The sequence below is a fragment of the Chenopodium album genome, chromosome 3 (genome assembly GCF_948465745.1).
Source record: "Chenopodium album chromosome 3, dcCheAlbu1.1, whole genome shotgun sequence".
NCBI lineage: Eukaryota > Viridiplantae > Streptophyta > Magnoliopsida > Caryophyllales > Amaranthaceae > Chenopodium > Chenopodium album.
The window spans coordinates 78,003,347-78,022,453 of NC_137836.1; the positions used below are offsets into that span (position 1 = coordinate 78,003,347).

At 35.1% G+C, this 19,107-nt stretch overlaps 4 protein-coding genes across 5 annotated transcripts; 2 read left to right on the forward strand and 2 right to left on the reverse strand.

Annotated features, from left to right (window-relative positions):
• Positions 1 to 747: 747 nt before the first annotated feature.
• Positions 748 to 3,823, reverse strand: LOC145617880 (putative auxin efflux carrier component 1b). The gene is made up of 6 exons (XM_081672639.1): positions 3,011 to 3,823; positions 2,288 to 2,504; positions 2,071 to 2,156; positions 1,573 to 1,730; positions 1,320 to 1,396; positions 748 to 1,224 (listed from the first exon to the last, which is right to left on the reverse strand). The coding sequence occupies exons 1-6, from the start codon at positions 3,675 to 3,677 to the stop codon at positions 1,149 to 1,151; spliced, it is 1,281 nt and encodes a 426-aa protein (XP_081528765.1). The 5' UTR covers positions 3,678 to 3,823; the 3' UTR covers positions 748 to 1,148.
• Positions 3,824 to 4,900: 1,077 nt separating this feature from the next.
• On the forward strand, positions 4,901 to 9,632 carry LOC145624309 (protein HIGH CHLOROPHYLL FLUORESCENCE PHENOTYPE 173, chloroplastic-like). The gene is made up of 13 exons (XM_081677312.1): positions 4,901 to 5,764; positions 6,351 to 6,563; positions 6,963 to 7,167; positions 7,466 to 7,541; positions 7,663 to 7,798; positions 7,908 to 8,012; positions 8,167 to 8,247; positions 8,358 to 8,447; positions 8,645 to 8,710; positions 8,810 to 8,866; positions 8,959 to 9,036; positions 9,116 to 9,163; positions 9,278 to 9,632. The coding sequence occupies exons 1-13, from the start codon at positions 5,198 to 5,200 to the stop codon at positions 9,347 to 9,349; spliced, it is 1,794 nt and encodes a 597-aa protein (XP_081533438.1). The 5' UTR covers positions 4,901 to 5,197; the 3' UTR covers positions 9,350 to 9,632.
• An 804-nt stretch (positions 9,633 to 10,436) lies between these two features.
• LOC145624312 (uncharacterized) lies at positions 10,437 to 11,618 on the forward strand. Its single transcript, XM_081677315.1, has 3 exons — positions 10,437 to 10,953; positions 11,074 to 11,118; positions 11,302 to 11,618. The coding sequence occupies exons 1-3, from the start codon at positions 10,553 to 10,555 to the stop codon at positions 11,357 to 11,359; spliced, it is 504 nt and encodes a 167-aa protein (XP_081533441.1). The 5' UTR covers positions 10,437 to 10,552; the 3' UTR covers positions 11,360 to 11,618.
• A 111-nt stretch (positions 11,619 to 11,729) lies between these two features.
• On the reverse strand, positions 11,730 to 18,441 carry LOC145624310 (uncharacterized). Of its 2 annotated transcripts, XM_081677314.1 has the most exons (12): positions 18,201 to 18,441; positions 17,961 to 18,055; positions 17,599 to 17,695; positions 16,863 to 16,949; positions 15,592 to 15,705; positions 14,291 to 14,461; positions 13,598 to 14,064; positions 13,158 to 13,257; positions 13,005 to 13,064; positions 12,476 to 12,568; positions 12,258 to 12,377; positions 11,730 to 12,155 (listed from the first exon to the last, which is right to left on the reverse strand). In XM_081677314.1, the coding sequence occupies exons 2-12, from the start codon at positions 17,993 to 17,995 to the stop codon at positions 11,838 to 11,840; spliced, it is 1,662 nt and encodes a 553-aa protein (XP_081533440.1). In that variant the 5' UTR covers positions 17,996 to 18,055; positions 18,201 to 18,441; the 3' UTR covers positions 11,730 to 11,837. The 2 variants fall into 2 exon arrangements, with proteins under 2 accessions (XP_081533440.1, XP_081533439.1); XM_081677313.1 differs by having other exon boundaries at positions 17,961 to 18,441.
• Between the last annotated feature and the right edge of the window lie 666 nt (positions 18,442 to 19,107).

Below are 19,107 nucleotides of genomic sequence, written 5' to 3' on the forward strand. Positions count from 1 at the left end.
TATTATTAGATTTTAAATTGGACACTTGATAAAATTGATGTGTAGAAGCTTTTATTTATATCAAATATGATTTTCCCTAATTAAAACTTTTTTGTATTTATTTTTATTTTTTTGCTCTTTGTAATTACTAACTTTTGCCCATTAAAATTGATTTTTGTCAAACACAAGTTTTTATATATGGCCAGTCAATTGCATGGAGTGGTCACACTATAATAGGGGGTAATAGGGGTTAAGAGTCTTACGGAATCAACAAAAAAAAAAAGGGTTTTCAATTGGATGGTTCACCTCAGTGGAAATTAATAATAACAAGATTACTTTTATAAAGAAGTTGAATTATGTTTATTATAATAGTTACATTATTAAAACAAGATGGGTTATCCAAATGAAGAAATGAAGCTATTTTTTTTATTAATTTATTTTAGGAAAATTTGCACTGATACAATGTGGTTTTCAGCTATTTTCTAACATTGATTTTTATTAAGAGATACGCAAATTGTGAAAGATTTCCATATATGTTTGGTCAATTGGTGAAAGATGCTCAAATTTTACAATAAACTCATAATAATCAGAATGCATGATATCAATCTGGATTTAAATTTAATCAGTATATCATACAGATTAAATCGGCAATTTCATACAATTATGTATTATAAAACTGTGTTTGGATAAAAAAAAAAAGGAGGAAGGAAAAGAAGGGGATCGGAGGGAGGAGAAGAGGAGGGGAGGGAAAGGGAGGGGAGGGAAGAGTGTCCATAAAAGGGTCGATATCTTGAATTTGGCAGCTAATATGTCTTACATACAAGGTACAATCTGGGGCATTTATCAATATATCTCTCTTCTTTGATATTCTCCGCTCAACAATTCTCAATTCATAATCACCAAACTAAGCTTGATCTAGTGGATATATAGGAGAACGAACACCTTCTAACTATGAGATTTGAGGTTCAATTTCCACTAGAAACGACAACTTGGGGAAAAGATTCCCTTACCTTTTCCTCCATTCTCCCAAATTGTCCAGCCTGCTAATTTAGGCTAAATTAATCCATGGAGGGTCCCGGCCCGCCAACTTACATACCATAAAAACAAACAAAGTCATAATACATAACCATGCATCACTCTCTAATATCAACATGGTATTGCTAATTTTGTCACTTTATAATAAGCCCCAATAAGATGTAATAAACCAATGTAATTGGTAAAGATATCAACATGCCAAAGCTAACCCTGCACCAAACAATCATAAATTAATTAACACAAAGAAAAAAGGTATAATTATATCGTGTTAATTGAATAATAATTGGAGTTTAAAAGGAACATACGCAGTGCTAAGAATGCCAGGATGAACATTGTATTCTCGAGCAAAGATGAAAGGGACAATTGCTTGTGGCAGAGCTGCCTATAAATCAAATTAAATTAGTAAATATTTGCAATGGTTAGAAAATTTGCATTAATTCATTCAACAAGAAATTAGAATTCATAGTTTTTTGTTTTTTTTTTTTTTTTTTTTTGAAAATTTGCATTATTGCTAGTAGTCATATTTCAAACGACTACCATAAAGATTTCATTAATTACCTGCATGATGGTGATTTGTAACAGGGTTCCTCTTAACCCTACAATGTATGAAGTAGCTACCGTAATACCCGGGCCGACGAGGAACCTCATCGCGGCAGCAAGGGCAGCTGATGCATTCCCACCGGCAATGATCCTTGGTTGTGAAGCCATGAACAAACCTACACATTTTGACATGAAACAAGAAATGTGCTCAATTATATATTATTGAATTAATATCGAGGTACTTCTGATTAGAGTCTGGTGAATTTTATTTGGGCCAAAATTTGGGACTAAATGAAGTAATTTATCTTGGGTAGATCTAGTATTATGACTATGTGATCAATACTCATACAAAGTTTTCACATACTATACATTTATTTTGGAAAACAAAATTGTCGTTATAAAGTAGTTGAGTCTGAAACTTGAACACGATTACACGAACCTTTGTTCAATTTCTAATAACTAAGCAAAGCAAAATGACCAGCATATTTTAAAGAGAAAAATAAACATTGAGCTTACCAAGACTAAACATTGCCATCCCTAATCCTGCATCAGAGAGAATTTTAATTGAGTTGTCCACAATTGCTGGAATTTGTACATGCCACCTTCAAAAATTTGGAAATTTTTTTACTAAGATCAAGCTAGTATGTGTATAATCAACTTATAATTATGTATTAACATTAGAGAATGAAACTACATTTGAAACAAATAAACATGTTAGTTCTATGTGATTCACCTGAATGAGATTAAGGACCAAATAAGGGCTATAACACTAGAGTAAAAGTTAGGGTTCCTCATTAGTTTCTTACAAACCATGATCAAAATCAGCCTGGTTGCCGCACCAGCAGGGATTGTTTCCTTGGGTTTGGGTTGGAGTTCGAGTTGAGCCACGGTTTCAGGATGGACCTGATCAACCATCGTCGATCTAGTACCCAATTCTTGCAAAGTTGAGCCTGGCATCAATAGTGCAATCATATATATTTAGTGCTTATCAAGATTAAAATTTATTAATGCTTTCTTAAATATAAAAATATTGAGACATTGTGACAAGTAATTCTAGATGGAGGATGCTCCTTCTAGCTAGTAAAGTTCACTAAAAAGCATACATCTTTTAAGTTATAATAATCTCACCGTTCCAATTAGCTAAACGTAACTCCTAACATTATTTAAGGATAGAGAGAACCAGTGGAAGACTGACAGATGCATGGTGTTCAAGTGGGGTCAAGTAGAGGTACCTTGACCCCACTTAAACATGTAAAAAAAATCTATTAAACATGTTTTTACGAATAAAATTGCTTATATTTGTATCAAATTACCCCATTAAAACTTATCAAATTAATTATGACCCCGTTAAATATTTTTTCGGGATCCACCACTAAAGTGAGGGAACATTTTATTTCTCGCATCAGCATGTATGAAATGTAAATCAAAAAAACATTAATCGAAGTTGGAAGCTAACCTTTAGGGTTAGTATCCCCTCTATGATCATGATCGTGACCATCATTAGTCAGATTTTCGTTACCTCTTCGATTAGCTTCATTAATCTCACTTGATTCAATAGGAAGAGAAGCTTCACCAACACCAATTCGTATCTCCTCATCAAACCCTAAACCAATTTCATTCTCACAACATTTTTGTGGGACTAATAACGTTGCTCTTCTATATTCAAACAAGAACAACAAACAAGGAAACCAAATAATAAATTGTATCACAGATAATTGCACCATTAAAGATTTAGATTGATTTTCGCCATACATTCCTTCTAACAAAGGGATCCCCATAACAAGCGTGTTTGTTAGAGTCGCTAGAGAAAATAGTGTGATGCACCACTCAAGAGAGCCTCTTGAACTTAGCTTACACCATAAAAATAGGATAAATATGACTACGACTTTTTGTAGCGTATCTGCTGCTATGAAACGGTAGTTCATCGCGTAAGGGTTGTTGTTTGAGATAAACTTGATAGATAAAAATGGAGCCGCGAATAGGGCTACAAATCTGTTAACCCCTAGACATTCATCCGGGGTGAATATTTTCCACCATTTTACTGAGCTATAAGCTAAGATCATTACGACATATAGTGGTACCACGTTGGACAATACATGGTATAGATTCTCCCAAGAAATCATCGGATTTCTAATAATTCTATCTTTGAAATGATAAAAATTGATTAGGATTCTCTCTAGTAACTGGATGCGTGATTAAACCGCGTCCAGTTACTTTAAGATTTCTTGTAGAAGTAGTAGAAATTGGAGAGAATTCTATTTGGGAAGAATAAAAGCAAGGTTTCTAATAAGGTTTTTATGGAGTATGTAACGTGTTAATGTGTTATACATACAAGTTTTTTTTTGGACCAAAAAAAAACTGCCTCAACATGGACTGAGAGAAGAATGATTGAACTGACAGCTAAGTATTAGGTGTTTTAGAAACTTTTTTGACTGAAATACATATTTAAGGAAAATATAATTATTGTTTTAATTCTAATAATAACTAGCTAGGTGTATGGCATTTAATACGGATCTTTGAAAATCATTTTATGAACAAAACAACGTAACATTTGGCAAAAGATGTGAATTCTACAATATCTCATTGTATATTTTTATCAGTGGACTTAGCCCAACAAGATGATTTAAGTAGTACGGAGTTTCAAACTATCAATAACTCATCCAATAAATCCAGCCCAATTTTGACCAAACCCGTGTAACAGGGTTACAATGGCTCATTATCTTAACATGACCTAAATAGAATTGATCGAAGCTAATACTACGTACTACGTATTAATTTGAAAGATCCATGTTGAACAACCTTTATATCCAAGATGAGAAATTAACAAGGCAATATTTCTTTAAAATTTGATCTTTAATTAATTGAATTATTAAGAGTCCAATTCCAACAAGGAAAACCACAAAGACAAGATTGTACTTTTTACTTGTAAATAAGATCAAACATACAGTGGGTCTGTTCCAATTTACTGAAAACAACTGAACTGAACTGAAGTGATTGAAACTGAATTGAAATGAATTGTTCATAAGATAAGAAAATTAGGAACTAAGCTAAGCTGAACTGAACTGAAATTAAACTGAACAGAACAGGCCCGGGGTAGTTATATGGGTACAAGTATTTGTCAAATGTATTGTTTCTGAATACTATGAGGAAGTTATTACCGGAGTACAATTTATACTGATATTATATACTCTGTATTTGTCAAAATTTTACGGTAACCGATGTTATAAGCCGGTCAATGGGAGTATAAAATTACATATCGTTTTTCTGTAGCCACAAAATGGGTGGGGGCCACACCATTTTTATGTGGTGGATAAGTGCACTTTTCAGATTAGTTTTGCATCAACACTTTCTGATGGTGGCCATTCACAGTTTCAGATTCTGGGAACCTCCCAAAACACCTACACAAAATCCAAATTTTTATCATCACAAATTCTTTATCCACTTGTAATCTAGATTCTAGCAAACTAAAATTGTGAAAATCACTAAAACAAGTTCAAATCTTTATCATCACAAATTCTTTCTTCCTCCCTTGTTTTCTTACATACTACACTAATTTTCAACCATTTTTTCAATGAATTCTTGATCATCATTATCAAATTCAATTTACAAACTAACCCAAAATTTTGAATTTTCAGTAAATAAAATGGCAGCAGCAGCAGCAACAGCAATTCATCTGTTAGCTGCAACAAAAAACAGCAACAGCAGAAAGAGGGTAAATTTCATATCAACTGACAAATTCAGAAAAACCCAGATTGTCAGAGCATCTGCAAGTACAGAAAACAGCAGTACAGGGAAGAAAGACAGCAAGATGACAAAAAAGAACAAGAAATTTAAGGAAGAAGATAGTAATGTTATTGATGGTAGTAAAAAGGAGCAAATTATTAGTAAAGTTGAAACAGAGAAGAGTGGGAAGAACAGCAATAGTGACAGTAATAATGATGTGATTAAAAGGCTTGATGAGGCGGTTAATCCGGTCGGATTAGGGCGGAAGTCGAGGCAGATATTCGACGAGGTTTGGAAAAAGTTTTCGAACTTGGGACAGATTTCTAGGACTGAATATGATGATGGTAGTAGTAATAATTTGTTGGTGTATGGTGATGGTGCACCTATTCCTGGTGCTCAGAATACTACTGTTCTTGTTGTTGGTGCTACTAGTCGTATTGGACGCCTCGTTGTTCGTAAGCTCATGCTTCGAGGCTATGCTGTTAAGGTACAATTTTGATTTGTTACAAATGTGTAGTTGTTATTTTTTTATGTCACGGTTTGATTAGATGTATGCAGTCTTATCCTTACGAATTGAAATGTGTATGTTACCTTAGTACGTCATGGTAGAATATGTTATTATAAGTAGAGGAATACTTAGTAGTATTGAGCAATTTGAATTAGTCTATTAAAGATTACTTTATAATGTAGGGTATATAACTTTTGATATTGAAGTTTTACTTTAATGCAAGTCATTTTACAAAATCAATGTAATGCTTTTTATTTAAGGGAGCATTGCAAATTGAAATCGAGTTAGGGCCTGTTCTCTTCAGCTTAATTTCAGCTCAGTTGAGTTCGGCCTAACTCAGCTCAGTTCAGTAAATGAGAACAAGCCCTTAGATGTGATTATGTCTAATAAGTAACAATATTGTAGTTCATAATATTGCCTCATGGCATTATTGTTGATGAACTTGGATTGAAACAAGCTTTAAAATGACCAAGATTGAATTTGATGAAATGGTTTTTGTTTTTCATTTGATTGTATTCAGTTAAGCTTACTCTTAAGTTGAAAGATATGTATGAATGAATGCTAGGGCTTGGTGAGGAGAATTGATCAAGGAGTGATGGATATGATGCCGAGATCAGTTGAACTAGTGGTTGGGGATGTAGGAGATCCTGTTAGTCTCCAAAATGCGGTGGAAGGTTGCAGTAAAATCATTTATTGTGCCACTGCTCGTTCTGCCATTACAGGGGATCTCAACAGAGTTGACAACCGTGGAGTATATAATGCTGCGAAAGCCTTTCAGGTATTACCTTGTCTATAGTAGTGATGGTAATTTTTGATTTCATGTAGCCGATCCCACTTATGGGATTAAGGCTTTGATTGATCGATAGTAGTGATGGTACTTTCTGTGAGAATATTCATTGATAGCTTTGATAGTATGTAGTTGTGTACTGTGAAGCATATATCAGAAAGAAAGTAGGGCTCAGTAAAACTAGTGTTTGATTGTAGGATACTAGGATGAGTTGTATTAGTGTAAATCAGTGCCTTCTTTTAGGTGTTATCCTTCCTAGTGTTGGTCTGATGCTATTTGTCACTAGAAGATAGTGTAATGGTAGAGCTCTTCCCATAGTGTGCATTGCTGTTTGGTTTTTATACGTTAATAACGAGTACTTAAATCACAATGCAATGGTGTACATTGCAGGACTACAACAACAAATTGGCACAGTTAAGAGCAGGTAAAAGCAGCAAAAGCAAACTTCTAATTGCAAAATTCAAATCGAAAGATTCACTTGAGGGATGGGAAGTACGACAAGGGACTTATTTCCAGGATGTGGTGGCCAGCAAATATGATGGAGGAATGGAAGCCAAGTTTGAGTTCAATGAGAACGGCCTTGCCATTTTCTCTGGTATATACTTTTGTTATTGGTTATTGGTTATGTCATGTGTGCTTAAAGAAAGACTTATATACATGTTTGTTCTAAAAATAATCTTACTGAAGCAAATTCATGTAAAATTAGGCCTGAAAACCACGGCCTGGTTGGAAAACTGTTGGGTGATTCAGTACTATAACAACTAGTCCAGTTAATGATCCTGATACCGAACAATAAGCAAAATATGCAGTTGACATTTACTGATCATTAAAAAAAAAACTTATGGAAGGGGTTCTAAGGTTTCTGTATCTCTAATTTACCATTTTCATTTAAGGATATGTTTTCACCAGAGGAGGATATGTGGAACTATCACGAAAGCTTTCACTCCCCTTGGGTTCTACTCTAGACAGGTATGCTTCTCCGAAGTCCTACCAAGTATTGTAATATTGCACACATTTTTCTTATTTTTTTCCACCTTATGTTATGTGATGGAAACTTGGCCATTAATTTTGGAGAATGTGTGATGATTAGGTATGAAGGTCTTGTTCTTTCTGTTGGAGGCAACGGTCGTTCTTATGTTGTAATCCTTGAAACTGGTCCTCTTGCGGATTCAACCCAAAGCAAATTGTATTTTGCAAGAATTAATACAAAAGCAGGCTTTTGCAGGGTACAGAATCTATAAGTAATGTTGATATGTTAGCTTCTTAAAATTCCTTTTGTAAGCGCTAAAGTGTACTGTATCTGAAACCTGTATTTCTCTCCTTACTGTTTGGAAGGTCAGAGTTCCATTTTCAGCCTTTCGCCCAGTGAATCCAAGTGATCCACCTTTGGATCCGTTTCTTGCGCACACTTTGACCATTCGCTTTGAGCCTAGAAGACAGGTAACTATAACATCTTCCTTTAACACACATTGATCTTTATAGTGTTTTTGATGCAAAAATCATCTGCCAAACATCTAACACAGTACAGAAACATGTACATTGTATCACATGTTCTTTGAGTCCTGCTAATTTGCTCATATAAATTTTGATGCAGAGACCTGTTGAAGGGCCTAATGGGATGAAGCAAGACCCAAGAAATTTCGAGCTAATCTTGGAATACATAAAAGCCTTGCCCGTGAGTTCAGCATTGTTTTTATTTCAGTGCCTTAAGAACACAGAAAACTATATGATAGCAAGTTCTTACAGGTTTCATAACATTCTGATATGATCTATCTATATGTGCAGAGCGGTCAGGAAACAGATTTCATCTTGGTATCGTGTACAGGATCAGGAATAGAGACCTCAAGAAGGGAACAGGTTTTGAGAGCTAAGAAGGTATGACTTTTACCTTTAACAGAAGCTTTTAAAACTCTCCATAACCTTAGCCTTTCTCTCTTCAATTTGTAAAGCAAACATTCGATAAAAGTTAAATAATATAAAATCATCAGATTTGATCAGTAAAAGTTAGTTTTGTAAACACCAATATAGGAACTGCGTAATTGTGCTAAATTTACATTTAATCTCCTTTGTAGGCTGGTGAAGATTCGTTGAGAAAATCAGGACTTGGTTATACAATTGTCCGTCCTGGTCCTTTGATGGTATGTTCAACGTCTTCTGCATATATAACCTGTGTTCAATTTCTTGTATTTCACTTGATTATAAATGACTTAAAAGTGTATGTTTAACTTGTTTCATAGGAAGAGCCCGGGGGGCAACGTGCTTTGATCTTTGACCAGGGAAACCGAATTTCTCAGGTGAACATAATAGGAAAGAGCTAACCATACTGCAAGCCTCTATATATTTGTTGGTTTTTCTGATTCCATCTTTGAATCAAAACTGATTGCAGGGAATTAGTTGTGCTGATGTTGCTGATATCTGTGTGAAGGCATTGCATGATTCGACAGCCAGAAATAAGAGCTTTGATGTGAGTTAATACTGAAGTCATGATCAATTAGAGCATTTCAAACATTCCTGATTTTTTTTATCTTACTGCAAAATTTCAGGTGTGCTATGAGTATGTGGCTGAGCAAGGTCAGGAGCTTTATGAACTGGTAATAACTGATTCTCTTGCATAACTCTATCAAATCTCTAGCTTACAGGTTTTGCACTTTTTCGCTCTTTACAGTTAGTTTTTATGCAGCTTATGTTGTTCGGGTGTCTTGCAGGTGGCACATCTGCCTGATAAGGCGAATAATTATTTGGCACCAGCACTCTCAGTTCTTGAGAAGAACACCTAATGGAGTATATCTTAATGTAAAGATTTTGATCGTCTCATTGGCGTTTGCTTCAGAACTGAGATTAATCTGATGAGCATTTTTCCCTTTGTTTCTTGGTGATATAATTGTGTATAGCATATATATAGGATATAAAGACTGCGTGTATATTTTTTTCTTGGGATGAAAACAGATATAATATCAATACCAAGCAACCCTGTATCTGCTGCAAATAGAAAATGAAGACATTGTATTGTGTGAAAAAAGTTGCAGATTATTATCAAGAACAACGAGCTTTTTATGTGCTTCCCATAAGAGAATTGAATCTTGTTTAAGTACTGTGCTATTCAGATTTGTGTGGTGTCAGTACAGTTCCAAGTGTTTGAACGTATCCAACATGAAGTGTTAAATGTCCGTGCCCATATTGGGAGTTTCGAAGATCTGACTAGGAGGTAAAATGAAAAGTTCGAGTGAAAGCTCAATATAGGTATGCCACGTATGTATGTTGCATACAGAGTGATTGGAGTGTTCTAACAATGTTTAACTCTCTCGTTTCAGAATTTTTCATTAGATTGCTCAATATCATTAATTTCTAACTTGTGTGCATAAGCTTTAAGTTACAAAATTAATCAATTAAAAGGCTCCATTAAAGGTTCCTATCTAAAATATGGCATATGTTAGTGAAATCAAACTAACCTAAAAGTTAGACTAAATGACTGTAGCTTATATTAAATTAAAATCTACACTATTCAATCTCAAGATTCAAGAAATACTCAATAAATATAACATCTTTTTGGAACTTTTAAGCTAGCCAAAAGTTCTTTGTAAGAAGAAAAAAGTTCGAGAGTAGACTTTTGAATCCACTCTCTGAGATAGGTTGACTTTTTACCATTTAAATTGCTATCACATCAAAAATCCAACATTTTTATTGCCCTATAAGGTTATAATAGGCAGATTTTAGTCTATCAATTGACTAAGATATTATAAACTCAACTTGGAAAATGTCTAAAAAATTCTTTAGAACCTCATAAAGATATTATAAACTCAACTTGGAACTGTCTGATACGGTCCTCGAACTCGAAACCTCTAATAACCTCAAAACACAACCTATCAAACTAACCAGGGTCCAGGAATCCAAATTGGAAATCCTCCCATCCAAACAAAACAGAAAAAAAGGGAAGAAAATCTAATCCACAAATCCCAACTTCCTTTCATTCCACCATTGAAATGATGCTAACTTTACACACCCAAAATCTCAAATCCTTAACTTTCAACAAAAAACTATACCATCATTATTCCCATTCTCACCCCTCACCTTCAGTATGGAAGATCATCAATGTAAATGGGAATAATGCAAATGTAGGGAACTGTCATGCCATCAGTGGGATTGGCATGCTAGCAGCTGCAGTGGTGCTTTCGACGCCTCCGCCTTCCGAAGAAACGTTGTCCAATATACCACAAGAGCTCTCAGGGAAGTCTTGTGATCCTTTGGACAAAGAGTGTGATCAGAGTAATATGAAGAAGAACAGAATCCAACGTCCAAAGTCTAGGAATGCTGAGTCTTGTACTACCAAGTGTGTTGGCACTTGTATTCGTGGTGGCGACGAAGGTCCTCTTAATGTTCGAAGGTATTATAAGTGACAGAGTGGCCTTATTAACTAACACCAGTATAGTATACCAAGATGTTTATTTTCAAGGGTAAATTAAAAGAATTCAAATTTTTTTGATGCTGGTGTATTTGATTGCAGGCCTATAATTGTATTTAAGCAGGGATTTCGAAGTCGACAATATTGGTAAGATGTTTTCTTTTTCTATTCATATTATCAAAGATCGTTATAGCTGAGCTCTACATAATTCTCTGTAATGAGGTTTTTTTGTGCCTGTAGTATTTTAGATTATGAGAGAAATTTGAACTCATATTTAGACCTGTTTCTAATTCTTGTTTGTATGCTTTCATGGATTTATCTGTTGTGCAGCTTGGTGGAATGTTCAGATATATGCAACTTGCTCGACGATGCAGATAAGAGACGTTGATATAATCTCGGTCATCATATTTCACTCAGTATCTACATCAATGCATTTCATTGTGATTATACTCTCAAATAGGGAAAGGATAATGGTCATTCCTGTGTTACTGTCGACATTTATGTGAATTTTGATGAAAATCATGAATTTTGTGGAATTTTAACCAGAAATGGTGTGTACATAGTAATTATACACTGACTACTGTTGTACTCACTCAAGTAATGTAATGAATTAATGATTCAATATCATTCAAATTGAAGAAACTAAATTTATTTGCACTGACAAATTTATGATTACACTGATATGTATTTACATTTATATGTACCAGAAATTTGAACTAAATTTTGCTCCTTGGGATAAAAAAAAAGCACCCATTGTCCCACTCTATACCCTCCTATTCCTGATTTACACTGCAGGTCTGGGTAGCATTTAAGCCGCCATGTACTCAAGCAGAGTTGATGCTGAACTACACTGAACAGGCATGCCATTACTGGTAAACCAATTCAGGCACGAAAAGGTAGCGAAACCGAGAATCAAAAGGAAGGACCCCACAATTTCGAGAGCCAAAGAGTTTCTGACGCTTTTGAGTTATGTGTTGGTCAATGAAAGCAGCCTGGTCCTGAGGCAGATAACGCGATATCCATTGAGCGAGTTTTGAATCATCTACGTTATTTCTGGTAAAGCAGTGCAGCATCTTTGGCACCAGCAACTTCCCTTTGCTACTCACACCAACTGAAGCCCGAATAAAATCACGTTGTGCTGCTTCAAGTTCATCTCTAACATTCTTTGCTGTGAACACCTGAACCTACATTTGACAGGAGAAACAAGAAACTTCAGATATCAGAGTGATGATACAAAAGCACCCAAAAACAAGAAAAAAGGATTTCTAACGTTTGTTGAGAATTACCGCAGGCGATGAGTACATCCCACAACTGAGGGCAAATGCGATATTTGGTTCATAAGAATCAATTGCGAATTTCTTTTGTTCCTCGGATACCTTTAGCTTATTAAGAGGGAGCAGCAGGGCCTAAAGGTGGAAATAGTAAAAAAGAAGCATCACAGAGTGAAAAATCGATCAGGAAATAAAATAATCAGATTAACAGGCATCAGAAGGCAGATCCGTACAATTTGGGGACGGTGAATCGGTGGTCTCATCTTCAGAATCACATACTCAATGACAGCAGCACTGAATAAATGGCCTCCAACGGTATATGCTGCCTGAGAACAAGGACACTTAATGTAAGCCTTTTTATTTTTCTTATCTTCCAAAAACAGCACTACAATCACAAAGATCTTTTTACAATGACTACTACGAAAAAACATTATGTTTGAATGAAGTTTGCAGAAGGAGCAACTGATCAGCTCTGTTGTTCAGGAGCTTAAAGTTGTATCTAATTTTGCATATATGCATTGCTTGCTTCCTTAAATTTATTCTCTATTTACAAAGCATCTCTTTTCTAACATTGAGTAATAAATTACTTAACCCAAAACATTCTTTTATTATCTAGTTTTGAGAAAGTCATTTGACATTTGTTGCTAATTTGTCTTGGTTTCTATTGATTCTAAAATAAACACTTTTTGGAAGTAAAATGGTTTTATCAGCCAAAAAGGCCCAAAATGGTAAAGAAGATAAAGCGGATAACAGTGCTCAAACCTTTTGCAGCAGCGAAAAAAACTTTGCTTCACTTCGTGGGACCCCATATGCTAGATAAGCCTATAGTAAGGTGCAACAGTACAAAATATTAGGTTGGCATCTTAACAGCCAAAATGCATTATTACTCAATGTAACAGAATGTAGGAAACTCACATGCATAATCAAGGCATTATATAAGTTGATCCAGAAAGCCAGCTTTTCATCACTGCTCAAGAGGATAGGATTCACTTTGGCCAATTGCTCAACAAGTATCCTGTCCTCAGAAAAAATGAGAAACCATAATGCATTAATAAGCAATAATTCCATGATCAGGCCTGGACCTCTTAGCCTCATTTGACAAGATTGACAATGCAAGTTGTATAAAAATTAAACCATTCACTATTCTGAGCAACCTAAAATTTACTTGATACCATGTTCAAGATCATACCATCAATTCTGTGTCAAATGTATTAAAAAGAAAACGAAAATTGTGGATGCCAACTTGTTAGTAACCTAGTAGGTAGACTTTGGAGTAGAACACAAGATCAAATTATGTCTCCATCAGTACCCAATGTGGCTATCTAAGAACCAAAGCAAAAAAGATAAATATTTACCTGAATCTCCGCAGAGATCCTGCAGCATATTCCAGCTGGCTTTTCCCTACTGACATCCAAGAAACTTCTGTTGCCACTCCATATCTCCCAATCTCCATCCAACTTAATTTTCCAGTTACTTTATAAGGGTCAAAAGTACCTTCTGTTCCTAGCACCTCAGAATCACGCGGCAAATCAATCTGTGGGCTTTTCGCCCACATGGGAACCATCAAGTGTTCAGATAGTGACCATGATGGTGCATTTGAAGGATGAGCATGAGGTAAACTCGGGGTATCCATTGTGATATCGTTTGACGAAGGAGAAGATTCTGCCAAAGAGATAAAAATACTTCTCATGCATCGCACCATCTCCTCTGATAATCGATTAGGATGATTCCATAGACCCTTAGAAGAAAGCTCCTTAGTGAGCTTTCCAACATTCACAGCCCCACTATCCTTGGGATACATTTTTGGAGACAATTGGCTCCCCTGAAAAAGCATAAATTACTTATTCAGGTGAGCAACATGAAGTCATAAATTATTTAAATTGCTAACATCATAAACATTACTGCATACAACCAATATCCGAGTAGGCAAGTACTAAGTGCTGTGGATGATTATGCAGGAATGCAGGTAATGCCATTAATGACATGGAATACTGATGCAAAGGGAATAATTAACAATTTAACACTCCATCCTATATTTTCGAAGATACCTGCCAGGAAGGTGAAGATGTCTTCTTAGAATAAGAACGTTGCAAACGATATTCGGCAAGTTTCCTTTCATTTCTTTCTTGACTGAGTTGATAATGGAGAGAAACCATCTCTTCTTCAAGTTCTGAAATTGAGGCCTCTAGTGCTGCAATACTGGACAAAAGCTCCACTGTCTACATAGTTATCATAATAACTGCTATCAGTTCAGAAAGAACACAGAATCTGTCACCAATCAATAGTAATGCTTAGCCTGTCCAAATATAATTTTGTACACAAAAAGCTACATAGTACATATACAACTACAACAACCCCCCCCCCCCCCCCCCCGCCCTAACTACCTTCGAAAAGACAATTGTAAGTACTCCCATCTCAATTTTTTATTTTATTTTTTTTTGTGGGGGGGGGGGGGGGGGGGGTAAGAAAGGATGCCTATACCAATATACCATCATATATTATAAAGCATTTCAAATTCCAGAGGCTTTAACCTCACCAGAATTCCACTTCCACATTCCCTACATATATACTCCCTCTTCATACTAGTAAGTAGTAACTTTCTTCTTCTTTTTTTTTTTTTTTTTTTTTTTTTTTTTTTTTATTTTTAGTATACAATCAAAGATAGGGGTGACCAAAAATTTAGGGTACCCTGACCTAGAACAGGAACTTGTTCAGAACCATAGGTTCTAGAACCGGAACCTGTAGATCAGGTTCCGGTTCCGGGTAATAAAATTTTGGACCGGAACCTGTAGGGTACCCTATTAGTATAGGTTCCCTTATAGGTTACACGAAACCGGAACCTATCATTTAAGCCCAAGTATAAAAGCCCTATATTAAAATTATATAAAAGCCATCACCTACCTCTCTCCCTCCTCTTATTCATTTTTCATCTTACTCTTGAAGGTTTAATTAATGGTATTAATATAAGTATTTGTAAATTTGTATAAATATTCTAGACAATCAAGTAACTATTAAGCTTACTTTGAAAGACAGGGTACCCTGTTCCGGAACCGGACGGTTCCTAATTTTTAAGAACTTGTTGAACGGGTTCCGGTTTCGGGTCCTGAGATTTTTATAGGGTACCCTGCTACGCTCACCCCTAATCAAAGATATTACGGTCATATACCTTGGCAATGTGCCAGTCAATTGTTGCATTTAAAAGAAGATAGGAAGTATCAGAAAATGATTTACGCATTGTTTAATTTGCCTGGTGTCCTGGAATGCTCAAATCATTTTTTATGAATGAGACAGATTCAGAATGAGCCAAAACCAAAAGACGATTGAAAAACAAACTTTAAACATGACATACACGCTGAGGAAAGTGAGATGGAGTAGAAAGCTCCATGACGTTCTTTTCGACAGCATGTTCCAGAGTCACATGCAACTCCTTTTCCTCCTGCAGCTGTTGATGCAAACTTCGAACCTGAATAGAGAATTTATATTTATTTTTTTTGAGGGCAGAATAGAGAATTTATATTAGAACTATGATCTATTATCAATTACTTAAAAAAATGGTATCTAACTATATCTGAGAGCTACATTATATGAGCCAGGTATCAGTGAAGTCATAGTATAAACTATACTATGTAAGAGTACACAGGGTTTTCCTTTCTGTTTAGGACAATATTAGCCGCCTCACAACACATGTACACAACTATTGGCATGGACTAAATATAAATCTCATTAAGTCAGATAAGAGAAGTGGTATGTAGGGGAAAAACAATTGGATGCGTATCCAAGGGAAGTTATTAGTCTAACCCAAATTAATTAATCAAAGTCTATTAATCTATGGATAGGGATCATGTATTGCCAGATGTAGTGGAAATCTTTTTTGTATGCATCCTTTGTGTCTATCTTCTTGGTTGCTTCTGTCAGTGCAAACTGCCAATAACAGCAGTCCTGTAGCAACAAGGGGACAAATCACATCTCTAGGGTTAACGCTATTATGTACGACCCCTATTACCCTAAGTTTGAAACTATCATCAGGCCCAGTATATCAACTTTCTGAAAGTTCAAATTATTTAACAAGATGAGGCAATACTTCAGAGTTGGACATCAACTTTCACTCCAAGAGTAACTGAACATCCATGATAATCCAAATTATCCAATGCCAGACTTCTCACAGAGTTCCCAGAGGCCAAGTCCAAATTAAGTAAATAACTAGAGTTTACTAAAAGGAAACACAGGTAACAATCGTACTAAACCAGAATTCTACAGAACCACACTAGAGAGTGGCAACAAGAAAAAGACCAAGGCAAAACACTTTGCAATCTCTTAATTTGGTCTCAACCCTTCACTTTAGTCCACAACCAGCAATCTTTTGTGTAACATTAGCAGGATGAGTTCAGACATTAAAGTGAGAGTGTATTAAATTATGTTGAAAACAGAAGCTACCGAGTCTATTTTGTTTAACCAGTATATAGACAGGTACTTTTGTTTGCGGATTGCAAAATTAAGCATGTCTTGTTCTTTCTAATTCTTAGTTTAAGTTCAACTTCTAATATTGCAGAGATTGCTGGGTGAAGAAACAGAAGGCCTTCTTTAGATAAACATAACAATAGCATAAATTCAAAGACTTACATCTTTCTCAAGCTGAAATTTGTAATCAAAAACACCATCACCTCTGCCATAGTATCCCCCATTTTCGGCTTCAGTATAATTGCTTGCCTAGCATAAATCACAAATAATTAGCTCCCAAAAGACAAGAAAGCAAGATCAGTCATATGTTAGAAAACTTATATAGCCATGTTTTTAATGGAAGGAAAAAACTTTAGTATAGACAAAGCTTCACCCTTATTGATTCTAAGTTAAAAGTTAATCAATCATGTATCTAAAACTAAAGGAAACAGAAAACAATCCTCGTACATTTCAAGTTCCTGCCATGTACCATCTACTGCCTCCACTAAATCTCACATTTTCACCCAGCATAGACCTACATTTCACGCTCCTGTGTATAGCACATTTTAGGCCGTGATGGCAAAAACGCATGATCAATAAGTTTAGCTAAAAATGCACAGTAGAGATGCCTTGCCCCTATACTAATAATGGCTCCCAGATCCTACCTAGATTAAGGTTGAGAATTCGTAACTGAAAACATCAAAAATAAATCAAAGAAATTGCAACCAACTTCGCTACATCACTAATTGATAACAAGTTTCTGGCCTTCAATCCGGCTCCGAAAAACCCACGACTATAATTCATAAAATTGAACTTCTCCTTCAAATTAATTGTCAAAAACCTTACAACAGACCGATAACAACTCGACAAATTACCATTATCTTTCCTTATTTCACATTATGAAGACTAGAGACCTCACCTTGGGAGAAAACCAATGGCACTGACCCTCATCCAACCGAGAATTGGAACCATTATCAACTGAACCACTAGAAGCATACTCAAGTGCAGTATCATTTCTACAAACATTTGAATGAAAAATAAACAATGTAAGACACAGAAATATGTAGAATTATAGCAGTAAAGTAAATTCCTCGAAATTATTTCAATACACACAGAAATTAATCAATTCAACAGTACCCAGTTGCAATCCACATTAAACCAAACAATAATTTACTCAAAAAAGGAGGGAAAATTCAATTTCAAACATACCCATTAACCTAAACACTTGTTGTAAATACTCTTAGAAAGAGAAAGACAGGAGGAGGAGAGAGAAACACTTACAGAACCGCTGAAGTTGCAGCCATGTCTTCAATCATGCATACTTTAATGGGACCCCTAAAAACTCAAAGCTTTTCAACAATGGCGGAATTCTGCAACTGGATATTAATTACAGAAACTGAAAAAAAAAAACCCACAAAAAAGTGCAAAATTTCACAGCAAAACCCTTAAAACCCAGAAATTCAAAAAGACGAAACAAGAAGATTAAAGAAGAAAAAAATGGTTAAAATAGGGATTTAAAACCTGTAATGTTGAAGAAGAAGTTTCATGTAAAATGCAAATAATGAATTGACAGGAGAAGACAAGAAATGAGAGATGGAGAGGGTGACAATACTATGGCTCATGTGAACTTAATTTGAGAAAAAGGCCAAAAACCACGACATTAATTACATGAATTGAGTGAACAGTTAGCAGTCTTTTTCATTATTCCAACAATTCCACAATAAACTCATTATCGTTCTTGTTTATCAAACCTGCTATAGTTTTAACCAAAACAGGTAGCTTTTCTCATTGTTTTCCGATAAAGAATTAGGAATATACGGAGTAGTATTCCGTATTACCAATCAAGTCTCTCGTGTGTATCGGGTTTATAATAAGTTTACCAAACATTCATGCATATATTACCTTATACGGAGTATGTTATTCTATAATTCCGTATATTATGTCTACTACAAATACTTCTTACTCTCTTCGGTTTACCTTTTTTTTTCCAAGTACTGTAATACAACTATACAAGTAATTAGGTTAAAGTTTTCTATATACGGAGTATACGGAATTAGTCATTTGTTTGAGCAGGTTGTCGGTTTATTTGTAAATGTAAACGAAAGATAATATGTGTTAATATGAGTTTGTAATTTGTAATAATTAATGTCACAAGTGCAAGTTTTAAATTTTCAAAGTGGGAGATAAGTGTAAGTTACTACATACTCCGTATTTAATATTGTAACATAAATTCAATGACTCTTGATGAAAATTTTGACTAGCAAAAAACCCACCTAAAAAGCCATTGAAAAGTAGGTTTAGGTTTACAAACAAGATCAATTATTAGTTCCTAAGAAATAATTGAATTATTAGTAGTTAGCTAGTCAAGTGGTTGATTTAGAAATTACCATTACTAATTTGACTCCAACAAAGTTAATTACCAATGCTT